A 16140-nucleotide genomic window follows, 5' to 3' on the forward strand; every position below is an offset into this window, starting at 1 on the left:
TGTGTGTGTGTGTCAGCCGGAGTATAAGCTGGCCGATCCCATTTGTACATACCTGTTCTCCATACTGGTGCTGTTCAGCACAATCCAGATCATCAGAGACACCGGCATCATTCTGCTGGAGGGTGAGACACCTGATCGTCCGTCCTTCCGTCTGTCTTACCTGTCTGTCTTACCTGTCTGTCCGTCTGTCTCTCGGAGTGTAATGTCAGTCCGGAACAGTGACGGAGTGTGTGTGTTGCAGGTGTTCCGCGTCATGTGGACGTGTCTGGAATCAGAGCTGATCTGCTGAAGCTGCAGCATGTGGAGTGTGTGGAGGAGCTGAAGCTCTGGGCGCTGACGGCTGATAAAACCGCAGCCATCGTTCACCTGCAGCTCGGTGAGTCGCTGATCGCAAACAATAACGGCAGAATCATGACACTAAAAAAAAGTCCTTACACAAGTATTCAAGCCGCTTTTAACTAGTTGATAAACTCATGCTCAACTGTTTAATGAATTCTTCTACTTTTTTGATATAAACAGTGTTGGGACTTACGTAATCAGATTACTTTTTCAAGTTTCAGAATCAGAAATACTTTATTAATCCCCGGAAGGAAATTGGGTTCGTTACCACAGCTCCAAGTCACCAAAATAAGAATACAAAATAGAATTCTATATAAAAGCAATAAGAATAAAACTTCTAAAATATAAATGAAGTAGTAACTAGTAAATGTTTACATGTACTTGTAAATTTACAGCAAAATATTTGAGATGCTCTTTTAAATAAGTAACGCCATTTACTTTATTTTCCCATTTCTTGACTGACAGCTCTCCTGTCTGTGTTGAGAGATTTTGGGAGTGAGGAGCAGAGGCGTTTCCTCCAGCCTGAGATTATTAATTTCACTTTTGGTGTGAAAGGGCCTGTACAGTCGCCAAAAATATAACTTTTGAGTTTTTTGTTATAAAAAACAAACAAGCAAGCCCAGCTCAGGTGACAAATAGTAATGCAAAAGTAACTTTCCATAAAAAGTAACTAATGCAATTAGCTACTTTTTTATGGCGTAATGCAGTATTGTAATGCATTACTTTTAAACATAACTTTCCCCAACACTGTATATACGTATAGTTTCTGTGCATAACGGCAGGTTGTATAACACTACTGAGATCAGTTACCATCATGATAGTGGACTAATGTTTTGCATCTGCCTCTGCTGTGTGTTTAGCGCCGGGGATTGTGGGTAACTGGGAGGATGTGCAGTCAAATGCGCGGCGGCTGCTGACGACGTCACACGGCGTGACACACTGCACGGTGCAGCTGCAGACGCACAGACAGGGGGCGCCACAGTCCTGCACACACTGCCTCACACCCAGTGCCTGAACACCGTCTGTCTCTCGCTGTCTCACACACACACACACACACACACACACACTGACACACACTGACACACACGCACACACTCACTCACACACTCCACACACACACACACACACACACGCACACAGAGGATGAGAGAGAGAGAGAGACGGGGGACCCAGCAGGGTTTTAATGATTGTCTAGCAGCTTTTTCTAAAATGAATATTGACCTCATTTTGATAAACCTTTAATACTGTCGTGCACAGAGGAGAGGACCAGACCCGTTTGATTTGCGTTTGTTTTGGGAGCCGTCTGTCACTGAGGAGCGCCGACAGATGGAGGGTCGCTTGTGTTTGTGCGTCTTGTGTGTTTTGCGTGAATCTCATGAAAACATGTCCAGGTTGCATAACAGTGACAACATTAGAAGAAAAAGAAACATGTACTTGTTTTGCTTGAGCTGAATGAAGCCTACTGTTTTTTTTTTTTTGTTTGTTTTTTTGAAGCTTGACAGTATTTTAATCACAGTTAATTTTCAATAATGTAATGCTTTTGGATTTACGTCCGAAGGGTTTTGATTCTCATTACTGTAATTTTATTAAAATCTGCATGAATAAAAGGCAGTGCAACACATACATGATGTAGAAATACTTAACAAATTAATATTTCATTTTTCACGTTAAAGTGGGAAGGTGTTTAAGTTTGCATGAAAATATGCCACGTGCAAAAAGCAGGCTTTATTTGATATATCTTGTGAAATATGAGATTCACAGTCCGAGATCTGCACTGAAATCAGCTAAACGTGTGTGTCCTCAAAACAATAAATATTGCACATTTGCAGAATTCCTCATTTAGTTACTGACAATCATAGTTTGACGGGACAGACTGTAGTTTTGTGCATTTCAGACATTTATAATCATTGTGTGCCAACATGATCAATTCACTCAGAACAAAATGACACGAAATGTCTTTTTATTTTTATTTAATTTTTTTTGTGCTTCAAGATGCAGATTGAATATGATTATTATTTAACTGTCAATGACTGTTATCAGTATTTGGCCGTTATGCCTTTTTATTATTTTTATGGTTTTGTTTTTTTGTTTTATGTTTTTGATTTTGGAAACACAATGTCAGTGGTTTGCATCAGAGTGAAGGTTCGTTCAGTGGTTTGGGTATTTGTTTTATGTGGGTCTGTGTGTCTGAGGGCATCATGATCGATTTACACTGACTGCTGAAGCGCTTGAAATAACTTGAAATAAATACATTTTAAATGCCTATATTCGCCTTTCATTTGTGTTTTGTCTGGGTTCATGTTTCGGCTGGTTAGACTGCATCATTTTGTCTTTATTTTTCTTAATTGGTGAAATTATAAAGTTTGGGCAAATCTTAGAAATGCACAGATGATGAGGGTCTTATGTGTGTGTGTCCTGTTTGCTCTTGAATGATGTTTTCATGTTGTTTTGTGATTTGATGACATCACTGTGAGGTGTGCTGCCGTCTCTTAGGAACAGACGTGTGAATGCTGCTGTTGCTAGGCAATGATCTGTATGGACAGTGACTTACAGTTTCAGTTTAAGTTCTCCTCTCGAGGACACAAAGAAAGAGCCGGATGAGATTTTACTCTTAGAGTGGGATGAGAATCAGACAGGAAGTGTTCTGAAGATTAAAATTAAAGGTTCATCAAAGTTCATCAAAAATTGTAAATATCCTCACTCTCAGGCCATCCAAGATCAGGATGAGTTTGTTTCTTCATCATGATGTAATAATACATTTCTCCAAATCTGATCCTAATCTCGGATGGCCTAAGGTGCAGCTTTTATTTTTTGGATGAAGTACTCGTGACTAATCATTAATGTCACATTTAAAATGTGACTAGATTTTAAAAACTTTTGAAGGGGTGCTACAAAGCTGAAGGCTGATGAAATATAGCAGCTAAAACTCTTTTTCTTGTGCGTTCATCTTCATGCTACAGTTATGGACGCGTGACGGTTAGTCGTTAGCTGTCAGTCTCCAATTGTTTAGTTCTGTTCTTTGTCAAGCACTTCCTGATCACATGATGGGCGACATCAGCACAAAACACTGAGTCACGTGTACACACACACACACACACACACACACAGGACATGACAGACAAGTCATTACCAGTAATAAACAGGCTTACACATGTGGCTGGAGAATGTGGGCTGATGGGAATGTTCATGATGCAGTAGATTTCATGAGGGTGTGTTTGTGTTTCTAACACAATATGAGCTGCGTTAATAGCACACACACACTCATACAGACACACACACACACACACACACACACACACACACACACACACACACACACACACACACACACTCACTCACTCTCACTCACTCACTCACTCACACACACACCTCACACACTCATCAGCCTCTCTGTGTGAAGATCTGTGCTCTGAATGAAAGCAGCTTCTTCAGGTCAGAGCTCAACGATTGTTTCTCAAACATGAAGACGGAAGCAGGAAGCACCGAGTCGTTTGGAGACCTCAGCAGCACTTCCTCTTCAGTTAAATTACAAATAATGACTCAGTGAACTGTCAGCAGGCTTGATTTATTCTCTTGTTGTTCTATCTGAAACCTCTTGAGATTAACTCATCTGCAAATGAACGTATCCAACAAGACTTCACAAAGGAAAGACGGATTCATTTTTAATCCATAGCATACATTTATTTAAGTTCATATCCAGCACACAAGTGATTTTCACTCTTAAAGGCACAGTGCATGTTTAAAGTACAATCCAGTGCATGCAAACACAGAGTTCAGATCCCGATTAAATTAACACGGAAATTCAGAAGAGAGAGCCAGAGGAGATCATTTGGTCAGTTTCTTCACCAGCTCCAGCTCCTCCACTGGTTTCCACTGCTGGTTAATAGTTATGAGCTGAACGGAGACACAAACCACCTGTTAATGCTCCTCTGGGCTTTATCTGAGCTTTAGTCAACATGAAATTCACAGAGCATCTCCACATGTCTCAAAGGTCATGTATTTTAACTCGATCCTTATCTTATATGTTATTGCTGTTTACAATCTACATTTATGCAGCCTAAAATAATGATTAAACAAATATTTGACAGCTGGTTACATTATCATAACCCATCAGTCTATGAATGAAGAGCGTTTCTTACCTTCTGTGGTGTTGACGGATCTAATGTCTCCCATGGCTCTGGGTTTCTGGTCTTGTTTAAACTATAAAAGTCCAGAGATTTTATCAGTGCACAGCTTTTATAATATTATACGTTAAATATTAACTTTTCAATTACATATCAGACTTGCTCAGGCACTTTCATTATGTGTGTTACATTTAAAACTTTAATTTTCTCAACAATAACTAGTAAAACACAGTTCAGAATCACAAATAATAACGAATACAGGAAAGAGATTGCTTATTATTAACCACATAAATAACTTAAATCTCATCATTAAACCTGTAATAAAGCTAAGTTTCTCACATGACATCTGGTTTGGTCAGTAAGAAGTAAATCGAGGCTGCTGCTGCTCCAAGTGCAGCACATCCGACAAACCCAATCAGAGGAATCAACTAGAAACATGAAAAGTAAAAACTAAATGAAACAGTATTATCCACAGCAAGCTGATGCTGATGCTGATGAGAAGTCTTCCTCACCTCCTTCCTCTTCTTGAGCATTTGTAGAAATCCTCCATGCATCTTTCAGCTGCTACAATGTTTCCTAAAAAACTAAATTCAAAACGATTCCATTTAGAATGTTCCAGTGAGACACAGTTTGAGAGTCAAATAAACATCAAACATGAGTAAAAGAGTCGTGATGAGGAAGATGATGAAGATGAGGATGAGAGAGAACAGACCTGCTGAAGTTGCGCTGTAGATGCAGCATCATTCTGACTGTGTCGCTCTTATAACGCAAAGGAGACGCGTTTAATGGCACGTACACACACACACACACACACACACACACACACACACACACACACACACACATCACCATCACGCGCTGCACCTTCAAACTGAAACTATGAGCGCATCTGTGCCTTTAGCGCCGTCTGCTGGACTCAATCACAATCTGACACCAATTAAAACTCGATACATTCTTATAGTGACTAGGTCTATGCACAACACATACACACTATAACAAGTGCATTATATATATTATATATGCATATCCAAGCAAACGCGACGTTTCAGCGTAGAAGCGCGTCTAACAATGACTTCCACTGATGCTGCGTCGTGAAGGTCGTCACGAATCATAACAATGTTTCTGTTTAGGGGCCTCAGGCCAAAATAAAGTGACAGCTGACGTGATGACGTAAAGCCAGAAGTTGTGTTTGTCCTTCGAAAGACTTTAGCTTATAGTGGGACTGTGTGTGAATCATGATGCTGTATTATTCTGAAAATGTATTATACAGTAGAATTTACGGTGAACGAGAAGTGCAAAGCAAATCACAATTCTGAAAACAAAATAACAAATTACAAACGCAAATGAAAGTCTAAAAAACAAAATAACAATCCAGAAAGCACGACAACAATTCAGAAAACATTATAACAAGTCAGAAAACACAATGACAAATTCGAAAACAAAATAACAATTCAGAAAACACAACGACAAATCAGACAAACCAGAAGAGGTAGGTATAGTTTGAGACAGTGCCATTGGTTTGGGATTACTCACCGCTGACTGGAGGGAGGAAAAAAAAGTTCGGCAAAAGGTGGGATTGAACCCGGGTCAATCGCGTCACAATGCCAATGACACACGCTTATCCATCTGCGCCACTGGAACTGAATTGTTGTGCTTTCTGATTTGTTATTTTGTTTTTTAGACTTGCATTTGCGTTTGTAATTTGTTATTTTGTTTTCAGAATTGTGATTTGCTTTGCACTTCTCGGTCACCGTAAGAATTTAACCCATTTAATGCCACCGATAAAGCTCTAAAAACCTTACTGACTGATGTTTTAGTGCACTTCCTGCAAATATGGAAAAAAAATAAAGGGTCTCAATGAAATTGGAAGGAATTACTTCCTTCCATTTTGGTACACATTATCTTCAAGGTGTCTAGTATTAATATATGAATACACATTCAGTTTTGTTGAGTGTGGTCATTGAATGAGTAAACATGTTGATGGTCACAATAGTGACCGTGGGATAACAGTGAACTTAAGTTTACAATATAAATCCAATTGCAGTTGCTAGTGAAAATTACACTAAAAATGTTGCAATGACAAAATATTGCACTAAATTAAATTCAAACATTACACAAATTTTATAATTTGTAATACTGGTAGCACTAATATAAAAATTTGATGTTATAATTTTACAAAAAAAAAAGGAATAATTTGGAATGAGTTGGTTGAATTTTTTTTTTTTTTTTTTTTTTTTAATCTCCTGCAAATATGGGAAAAACTAAAGGGTCTCAATTAAATAAGTGTTGTATAAGGGTTTTATGCATAAAAAAACCTTAGAATGTGACCAATCTAATAACTGGGCTAAGATATGACAATTTTGATGACTGCAGAAATGTTAATTCAGTATACAAACACCGGTCACAATTGTGACCGACCATAAAACACAATAAAAAAAAAAATAATTATATATATATATTGATTATTTTACTAATGACACATCATTTGGATATATTCATGTCTGGGAAAAATTTGGGATTAAGCGGGTTAAGGTCCTTGCACATGCAGTGCCAAGTTTTCGTATGCATTTTTTTCTTCTCCATTTTTTCGTATACGTCATCCTTTCCTCTCAAAATGCATGCAACGGTTTCGAAAAGTGCAGAAAATCGAACCCGATCCCAAAAAATTTATGACGGACGAAAGTTTCGGAGGCAATGTGTAAACGTAAAATTAATTTTTTAACGTGTGAAAATTTCGGACGAGAGGCAAGGACCTTAGAATTAGTCACTGTCGGGTGGAAACCATGTCCAAAACCGCTATGATTTAAAAAAAATAATGAAACACTGTCTTGTCAGAGTTGATATTATCCTGGACTCCATTTGTGGGCGTTTTCAAACTGGTGGGTGTTTCTAAATCATGCAATGAATACAATGCCCCTTTCCTGACCCCACCCCTAAACACAACACGTCACTCTGACGCGAGCAAATCAGGTAAGACGGTCGAAAATATATACATATATATGGTCGAAAACACCATAGATATGTATAGAATCCCCATTCGACCGCTCCAGGCATCTTTCGAATATTCAGTGATTACTATGGTGAATGACGTCAAGTTGACCGTTCCAAGATGGCGGACGGCTTACATATAGCGGCCCATAGAAACAGTCGCTAATGAGGCATCTACATATATATATATCTATGGAAAACACCCGAGTTATGGCCCTGCCCACTGATCCGGAAACTCCCATTACAGTGTTGCCAATTTAGCAATTTTGTTGCTAAATTTAGCAACTTTTCAGACTACCCTAGCAACTTTTTCTTCCAAAAGCACCTAGCAACAAATGTAGCTATTTTAAAAATTTATTTGGCGACTTTTGTTAAGTGACTCAAACGATAAAAAGGCACATATTTTCCATCTGAATAACACAAAAGGAGGAAACCAAAAATGCCTAGCAGTACAATAATCACATGAATGAAGTTAGCTGCTACTTGCAATTGTTCAATTTAATAATAATAATAATAATAATAAGTAATTGTTCATGTATGATACACCTTGTTAGCTTGTACCTGTGATTGTTGATCAGTTACTACACTGTAATAAAAATATCTAGAAAAATGGAAAAGATACTAGTAATTTTCCAAGACATATCCATTATCCATTGTAACCCGAAAACACAAAATACAATGCATAATTTAAAATGCAGGTGAAAAATCAATATGGAAAATTCCTTCACATTAACGTAGTAGATTATGCCCTACTTTACAGACTCTTCTTTCTCTTCTTGTAGCATACTAACTAACTACTGATACACAGCTTAAAAGTATAATTGTTCAGAATGTAGTTTTACTAGTTTACTAGATAATAAAAAAAAAACTTAAATTGTTGAAAAATGTGTGTGTTCAATAATTCAATATTGAAGTTATTTATATTTTAATATTATAGTATGTATTTATATCATTTTACGAACAAATATAAATGAACATATATAAAATATATTTTTGCTGAGATTCGATGCTGCGACACAATTTTGCGTAGTGACGTCAGCGTGCAATGGCATCCCAACGTCATTATTGTTTAGCTGTACTTTAGAAGAAGCGCGAATTTCAAAAAGGCGCGCCAGTTTCAGATTTTGACGGTTGGTCTGAGGGGAGTCTTCACGGTTTATCGAGCCGCCAGCTTCATTCCAGTGAGATGAAAACGACGACAGAAACCTTCTATTTTCAACTTTACTCAGGTATTTCACGGTTCTGGTAATTTAATCAGCATTTACCTGCGATCTGGGTTTGTTGAAAACATTTATTTCTAATATTAACTCTGAGACCCAAATGTGATAGATTAGTCCTCTGTAGGGGATATAATGTTTAGCACTTGTCTCTATATAGACTAATGGTCAATTTCTGTGAGATTATACATTGTTTAAAACTGTAAAGAGGACATTGTGGCTTTTTATTTATTATTTCAACACTATACTAATGCCGAGTCACTTTAAGGTTTCCATCTGAGGTTATAAAGTTATGTATTACAATAAGCAAAAGCCATTTGTAGTTCAATTTTATTATAATTAATTACTTTTGAATAAATTTCCAATTAGGTCCAGTTAATTTTCAGTTTTTGTTTATAGCACATGTTGTTCCTCAGTAGCTTTACAGAGAACAGAGCTTTACAAACACTTAAGAGAAGCCAAAGTCGACTGGGGCCAGTAAAAAATGCTATTTTTGGACCAAGAATGAGGTTTTGAGTTCAGAATGTTACAGTATGTTTTTCTCATCGCATATCCTTTAATATGAACACAACTGATATTTTTGTGCTTCACCTTTTACTTGCAGATTGAAGAGTGTGTGAAACAAGACATTTGTACACAAATTATAAACATTTTTATTGTATATATTTTTAATAGAGGCTTGAGTGAAAGCGTTGCTGAAGCTGTTGAGGACTCAGTGATGGACTCAAACTCTGAAGCGCCTTGAGAAAATACTTCTGCCTCACGCAGGGAACCTCGAGTCCGTCCTCGCGCAGAGCCAGAAGAGCCGCCTGAGACACACAGAAGAGTCCAGCTCAACAGAACAGAAGGAAATGAAGGAATGCCGTGAGGTGAGTGTGTGTTTACCTCTCTGCACAGGTTTTCTAGATCAGCTCCAGAGAAGAGCTCAGTTTGAGCAGCCAGATCCTGCAGACACACGTCCCGATGCAGCGGGACGCTTTCAGTGCAGATGCGCAGCACGGCCAGACGAGCCTGTTAATGAGAACGCATGAGAACACCTGCTGCACACCATACCATTTAAAGTCAGTGTGAAATCACAACTGACCTATCGGTAAGCCCCGCCCCCCTTAGTTACTGTTGCTCCCTCGGACAAACAAACGGAGCTGCTCACTGTCTCGCAATGAGAGCGGTCAGTGTGAAAACCTTGTCCCTATATCTTTTTTGATACATTTTGGACACAGAAGCACCACCATTCAAGTGGGACTTAAACATGCCGTGGAGAGATATATAAAAGATTTTAAAATAAATATTGTGGGTGTTAATTTGGAAGCGAGGGTTTACGGATCACAATGCAAGCGGGAGAAGCCTCATGTTACGTTCGTCACGATTGCAGATAACAACATCCTGGATCAACACTTCATGTATCGCAGGGTACGATTAAATTAATTTACATTTAACCGGTTTAATATGAAGAGACCGTGAAATGTAGACCTTCGTTCATGTGTTTTTGCCCTACACTGTACAAGACGCGAGAACAGTCCGCTATTTAGGTTTGTATGGACTCACTAACTTTAACGTTAGCTAGTTTTAGCCAGAGACACCTTGCTGAAGCACAAGATGACATCATTAACGTTCTGCTTGAGCAGATGAAAATTGTAACTTAACGAGTGTATGATAACCAGAAAACTAACGTTTTTGTCTTCATTGGGATTGGGGGGGGATGCTTTGGGACATTTTGCTCTGTTTTGTTTGGGTTTAGGAAATAGAATAAAATAAATTCCATTGCCCATCCTCTCAGGATAGCTGGAATCAGTGTTACAAGTACCCCAGGCACATCGTTTTTCCATTTTTGTAGCCTAAACACCATAAAATCGATGCGAGCTTCGGATCTTCCAATGTTTCTCTATGGCGCCGAAACCTAAAGATGTCCGAGTTCCGCTCACTGTGCAACTGATACTCGACTGCCATTGGCTCACCTGCGTTCGAGGGGAGGGGCTTACCGATAGGTCAACTGACCCTGTTAATTTTCTTAATGCATGTTACTCATCTTACTGTGAACAGTTCATCCATACATTAATGTTGAAGCATACACACTACCAGCCAAGTTTTTGAACAGTACAATTTTTAATGTTTTTTGAAGAAGTCTCTTCTGCTCACCAGGCCTGCATTTATTTGATCCAAAGTATACAGCAAAAACAGTAACATTTTGAAATATTTTTACTATTTAAAATAACTGTTTTCTATTTGAATATATTTTAAAATGTAATTTATTCCTGTGATTTCAAAGCTGTATTTTCAGCATCATTACTCCAGTCTTCAGTGTCTCATGATCTTCAGAAATCATTCTAATATGCTGATTTGCTGCTCAAAAAACATTTATTATTATTATGTTGAAAACAGCCGAGTAGAATTTTTCAGGTTTCTTTGATGAACAGAAAGTTTAGAAGAGCAGCGTTTATCTGAAATATAATTTTTTTGTAACATTATAAATGTCTTTATCATCACTTTTGATCAATTTAAAGCATCCTTGCTAAATAAAAGTATAAATTTCTATAATTTCTTTCCCAAAAAAATAAAATAAAAAAATTATACTGACTCCAAGCTTTTGAATGGTATAGTGTATATAATAATGTTACAAAAGCTTTTCAGATAAATCCTGATCTTTGGATCTTTCTATTCATCAAAGAATCCTACAAAAAAAAACTGTACTTAAATATTGATAATAATCAGAAATGTTTCTTGAGACTTTAAATCAGCAAAACAGGTGTGGCTTATTTTTTGAGGAAGATGGTGTGGCGGGGTTTGAAAAGAGATGATTAGATCTCATCTGACGTTAGGACTGTCTGCTCACCTCAAGATCTGGAGGTGGAACGTATATGATCTGGTCGAGTCGGCCGGGTCTGAGCAGAGCACTGTCCAGAACCTCTGGTCTATTAGTGGCAGCCACGATTAAAACATCCTTATTACACACTTCCTGGAGTTCCATCTGAAACACAAGTCACACAGAGTTAGTGTTAATAGCACTGTAAAAACCACTCTTGCATTACAGCTCAATACATGCACATATGTGACCCTGGACCACAAAACCAGTCTTAAGTGTCAATTTTTCAAAACTGAGATTTATGCAATAAATAAGCTTTCCATTGATGTATGGTTTGTTAGGATAGGACAATATTTGGCCGAGATACAACTATTTGAAAATCTGGAATCTGAGGGTGCAAAGAAATCTAAATATTGAGAAAATCATTTTAAAGTTGTCCAAATGAAGTTCTTAGCAATGCATATTACTAATCAAAAATTAAGTTTTGATATATTTACGGTAGGACATTTACTAAATATCTTCATGGAACATGATCTTTACTTAATATCCTAATGATTTTTGGCATAAAAGAGAAATGTATAATTTTGACCCATACAATGTATTGTTGGCTATTGCTACAAATATACCCCAGCGACTTAACACTGCTTTTGTGCTCCAGGCTCACAGATGTGAATCTTACAAAGAACATGTTCAGGTCTTAATCCACTATGGGATCAAAAGAAAATTTTCCATAAAGAAAATTAAGCCCATTTTTATAGTCATTAAGATAATTTGTATTGTAACATTTTACTGGAAAAAAAAAATTGGTGTTTAAGCAATTTTCACTCAGAAATTGCTAGCAAATTTCAGTTACAAATTAACAGCAAGTAACACACTGAATTAAAAGAGAACTTTAAACTTAAAACTTTTTGAAAATAATTTTTATTGTACCTTGAATGCAGCATAAGTTGCTGTAAATAAATCTGCCAAATGCATAAAAATATATATATATAAAAAATAATTCTCAGGACTGTAATGCATCCTGATGTTTTACTTTGCGTGTAATTCCTATTACTCTCAATGCTGAGTGTAATACGATAAAAAAAAGTCCCATCCGAACACTGATTTTTTTCTTTAAAATGTAGATTTTATAAATCGCTTTTTTGAAAATAATGCATCTGCTAAATGCATAACTGTAACTAAATCAGCATGAATTGAAGACAGCACAACAGAAAGCAAAATATATTTCTTGTTCCTTTGAGTTTGGGACGAAATACGATCAGAGACAAGTTTCTCAGTGAAGCTATGTGTCTCTGACCTGCTGTAGTCTGGTGTCCTCCTGCTCTCCTCCTTCTAACTGAGCCATCTTTCTCCCGGTGCTGCGTCTCTCCACAGTCCGGATTCCCACTCCATCCAGCTCGGTCAGCAGAACCGACAGAACCTGCGACTGCACGCCGTGAGAGGAACCGTCCGCTCGAGAGCCCACCATGCTGTCGATCTCATCCAGGAACACGAGGGAGGGAGCGCACGCACGAGCTTGAGCGAACAACTGAGAGACAGACGGAGAGACTGAGCTTATTGGTCTGAAGGTTTGAGGTTCCAGAGCCGCTGGGATGCATCAGCTAAATGATGTGCCTTGGAGAAAATAGTGTAGTTTTAGGTGTTAAGTGCTCACTAAATAACAGATGGCTATCATGCAATTAACTTGTGATTATGTAAGGTGCCAATTAATTAATCACAAGTTAATTGCACATAAACTTTGGCTGAGAAATCACCCCCCAAAAGTTAATTTGAAGTCATTATTACAATTTACAAATTAAATAGAAAACACCAACAAAAAAGTAGCTTTAGAAGTAAATATTTTGATTCAACATTGCATAGATAATCATAAAAAAAATGAAACTAAAGAGAGAGACCAAACTGTCTTAATGAGTCATTCATTCAGCCGATTCTTTCATAAATGTAGCAAGTGACTTTCTTTATGAAAGAATCACTGAATCATTGACTCACTCGATTCATTCAAAACCGTGGATTTATTCAGTTACGAATCACTGCTGTGTGTTGATCAGACATGCTCAGTTGAACTATTTTTTGAGCAAAACACAATAGGGTGACTAAAATGTAACACAATATGATCTTGTTTATCGAACTGATGTATAAATTCAATATCACATTTGCAGATACTGGGGAAAAACGGCACTCTTGCTGGTGTGATACTGCTAAACTACATCATATAATGTAACAAAGAATTTTAGGCTCATATAACTGCATTCTAATAGACTCAGTCATCCTGCTTCATGTTCATCATACACTGCATCACTGTAAGATGAGGGACAGGTCTGGACGGGGCGACTGCATTACATTTTAACATTATTTTTTTGCACCAAATGAACATGTTAAATCAACGGCTCTAAACAGAAGCACTGAATCAGAGGATGTCAGACCTGCGCCAGTGTTTTCTCAGAGTCTCCCACATACGGAGAGAAGAGCTCGGCCCCGCTGAGGGAGAGGAAGGTGCAGTGTGATGAAGATGCTGCTGCTTTCACCAGCGTGGTCTTAGCGCAGCCGGGTGGCCCGGACAGCAGCACTCCTCTGGGCCGAGAAACACCCAACCGCACGAACGCCTCTGGAAACCTCATGGGCCACTCGATACTCTGAGCACAAACATCAGACAGTACGCGTTTCGTCATTACATTGAAGCAAAGTCATGCAAATCGTCCTGAACTAAGGTTGCCAGCAAGGCTTGACATTAACTTTTTTTGCTCACCAGCCACTGTGGCTAGTGGTTTTCCAAATTTACTAGCCACCGGCCACAATTTTGTTGTTGGGAAATTACGTTTTATATGACTCGAGTTGCTGCATACTTTAATTGATTTAAATTGACTTCCAGGTCGTTTTTTTATAAAGGGCATTTTCCCCTAACCATATTAAATGCATGCATGCATCATATCAAATTCTTAGAATTTATTAATAATTTCATTTAATATAATAAGACACTATAGGGCTGTTACTAATAAAATAAAAAAAAATCAATTAATTATCAATCAAGGTATTAACAAAACCAATCTTTCCACTGCAGAAGAAACAGAAACAGCTGAAGTGGCATTAGATGCATTTACATAGACAGCTTAAAGGGCACCTATTATGCCCTTTTTACAAGATGTAATATTGATCTTGGGTGTCCCCAGTGTCAAGTTTCAGCCCAAAATACCCAACAGATCATTTATTATAACAGCTGGAAAATGTCATTTTTTGGGGTGTGAGACTGACTTGGTTTAATGGGGATTAAAAAATGAGGAGTGGGTGGATTTTTAGCATTGTAGGGTGGTTGTGTTCACACACTGCCAACACACATTTATGTCCAAACACAGTGTAAAAGTGGATTTTGCATAACAGGTGCCCTTTAATGAAGCATGAATGCATTTACACTGCAAAATTATAACAGCATAAATAATGTTATGAGCTTGGTGTTTTACATCAGTTTAAAATATACAAATATGAAATGTTGGGATGAAAATGCAAAGATAAACTACTTTTAAATATGAAAGTAAGTGACTGTCTTAACAAGTGAGTCATTGAGGCATTCATTCAAACGATTCGTTCAGACAGCTGATTCATTCAACAAAGTGCCTGTCTTTATGAATGGACCAGTGAATCACGGACTCAAATGATTCATAAACGCTGAATCATTCAGTAATGAAACACCGTTGTTCTGTCATGATCTTTGTTTGGGACTAATTTTGTTAACCAAATTGAGCAAAAACTGTCAACATTGACAGTATTGTACTAAAATGTATATTAAGTACTCGTTTGAACTCTTATAAAATCGGTGTCAAATTTACATTTGTGGTTTTCAGGGAAAACGGCACTCTCTTGGTCGTGTCAAGTTGCTTAACTAGGCTATATGTTATAAATATAAAAACTAAGTTGCATTATTACCGCAGTATGTTTCTTCTGTGTGCAGTTGTTTATTTGTTTTGATTTCTCCACGAGATTGTTTCACATACAGACAGGCTGCATGAGCCTCAACTGGCACAAGCTTGTTACTGTTGATTATCCATTATCAATAGCTGTTCACACTGAATGAAATAAAATCAGAAGCATTCTTGCCATTCTCAGTGCCATCAAAATAAAAGTCCCGTCTTGAACACAACGGCCAAACAGAAAAACGTATTGGCCAATGCCGATATATCGGTCGACCACTAGTGTTAATGTCAAGCCCTGGTTGCCAGTATGTTCAAAACCTGTTTGAGTTTGAGTTTGACGTCGTCTAGTCCTCCGATCTGCTCCCAGCTGACGGGTTTGAAGTCAGTGGCTCCTATACTGCTCCTCAAACACGACGGCTGCACGATCCGCAGCGCCTGCATGAAGTGCTGCATCGACACCAGCTCACTCGCTCCCGCCTGAACAACATCAACAACATCTCAACAAGAGAGGACACAAGAGACTTCTGCTGCTAGAATGGATCTCAGTGACTGTACCTGCGACTGTCGCATGGCCTGCAGCGCTGCTTCTCTACTGAGTGCGCTCAGATCCGCCCCGACGTAGCCACAGGTCATTTCAGCGACAGCATTCAGATCCACTTCAGAGGAGAGCGGCATCTCTCGACACACATGCTTCAGGATACTGCGCCTCTGCAGCAGCGAGGGAGCGCCGACGATCACCTGCAGGACACGCCAGATCCATAAAACAC

At 38.2% G+C, this 16140-nt stretch overlaps 3 protein-coding genes across 3 annotated transcripts in view; 1 reads left to right on the forward strand and 2 right to left on the reverse strand.

The window, feature by feature from the left end:
* Window positions 1-1441, forward strand: part of slc30a4 (solute carrier family 30 member 4) — a 5894-nt gene extending 4453 nt beyond the window's left edge. The window contains exons 6-8 of the mRNA XM_016488369.1: window positions 17-122; window positions 242-376; window positions 1200-1441. Coding sequence (XP_016343855.1) covers window positions 17-122; window positions 242-376; window positions 1200-1354 — 396 coding nt within the window. The 3' untranslated portion in view covers window positions 1355-1441. The remainder of the gene's footprint in view (window positions 1-16; window positions 123-241; window positions 377-1199) is intronic.
* A 2278-nt stretch (window positions 1442-3719) lies between these two features.
* cunh15orf48 (chromosome unknown C15orf48 homolog) lies at window positions 3720-5413 on the reverse strand. Its single transcript, XM_016488376.1, has 5 exons — window positions 5176-5413; window positions 4976-5046; window positions 4803-4891; window positions 4479-4539; window positions 3720-4233 (listed from the first exon to the last, which is right to left on the reverse strand). The coding sequence occupies exons 2-5, from the start codon at window positions 5015-5017 to the stop codon at window positions 4165-4167; spliced, it is 261 nt and encodes an 86-aa protein (XP_016343862.1). The 5' UTR covers window positions 5018-5046; window positions 5176-5413; the 3' UTR covers window positions 3720-4164.
* Window positions 5414-9161: 3748 nt separating this feature from the next.
* The window catches only part of afg2b (AFG2 AAA ATPase homolog B), a 14671-nt gene continuing 7692 nt past the window's right edge, over window positions 9162-16140 (reverse strand). Inside the window, exons 5-11 of the mRNA XM_016488375.1 lie at window positions 15929-16111; window positions 15692-15850; window positions 13892-14101; window positions 12766-12996; window positions 11499-11633; window positions 9554-9679; window positions 9162-9477 (exon numbers count right to left, since the gene is read on the reverse strand). Of these exons, the coding sequence (XP_016343861.1) occupies window positions 9337-9477; window positions 9554-9679; window positions 11499-11633; window positions 12766-12996; window positions 13892-14101; window positions 15692-15850; window positions 15929-16111 (1185 nt within the window). The 3' untranslated portion in view covers window positions 9162-9336. The remainder of the gene's footprint in view (window positions 9478-9553; window positions 9680-11498; window positions 11634-12765; window positions 12997-13891; window positions 14102-15691; window positions 15851-15928; window positions 16112-16140) is intronic.

The sequence above is a fragment of the Sinocyclocheilus anshuiensis genome, unplaced genomic scaffold, assembly GCF_001515605.1.
Source record: "Sinocyclocheilus anshuiensis isolate Anshui unplaced genomic scaffold, SAMN03320099.WGS_v1.1 scaffold1705, whole genome shotgun sequence".
Lineage (NCBI taxonomy): Eukaryota > Metazoa > Chordata > Actinopteri > Cypriniformes > Cyprinidae > Sinocyclocheilus > Sinocyclocheilus anshuiensis.

Coding starts and splice junctions, on each gene's coding strand:
- cunh15orf48 (XM_016488376.1), bottom strand. CDS start 5,017: ATGCATGGAGGATTTCTACAAATGCTCAAGAAGAGGAAGGAG. Junction 4,892..4,975: donor TGCTCAAGAAGAGGAAGGAG/GTGAGGAAGACT, acceptor TCATGTTTCTAG/TTGATTCCTCTGATTGGGTT. Junction 4,540..4,802: donor CTGACCAAACCAGATGTCAT/GTGAGAAACTTA, acceptor GGACTTTTATAG/TTTAAACAAGACCAGAAACC.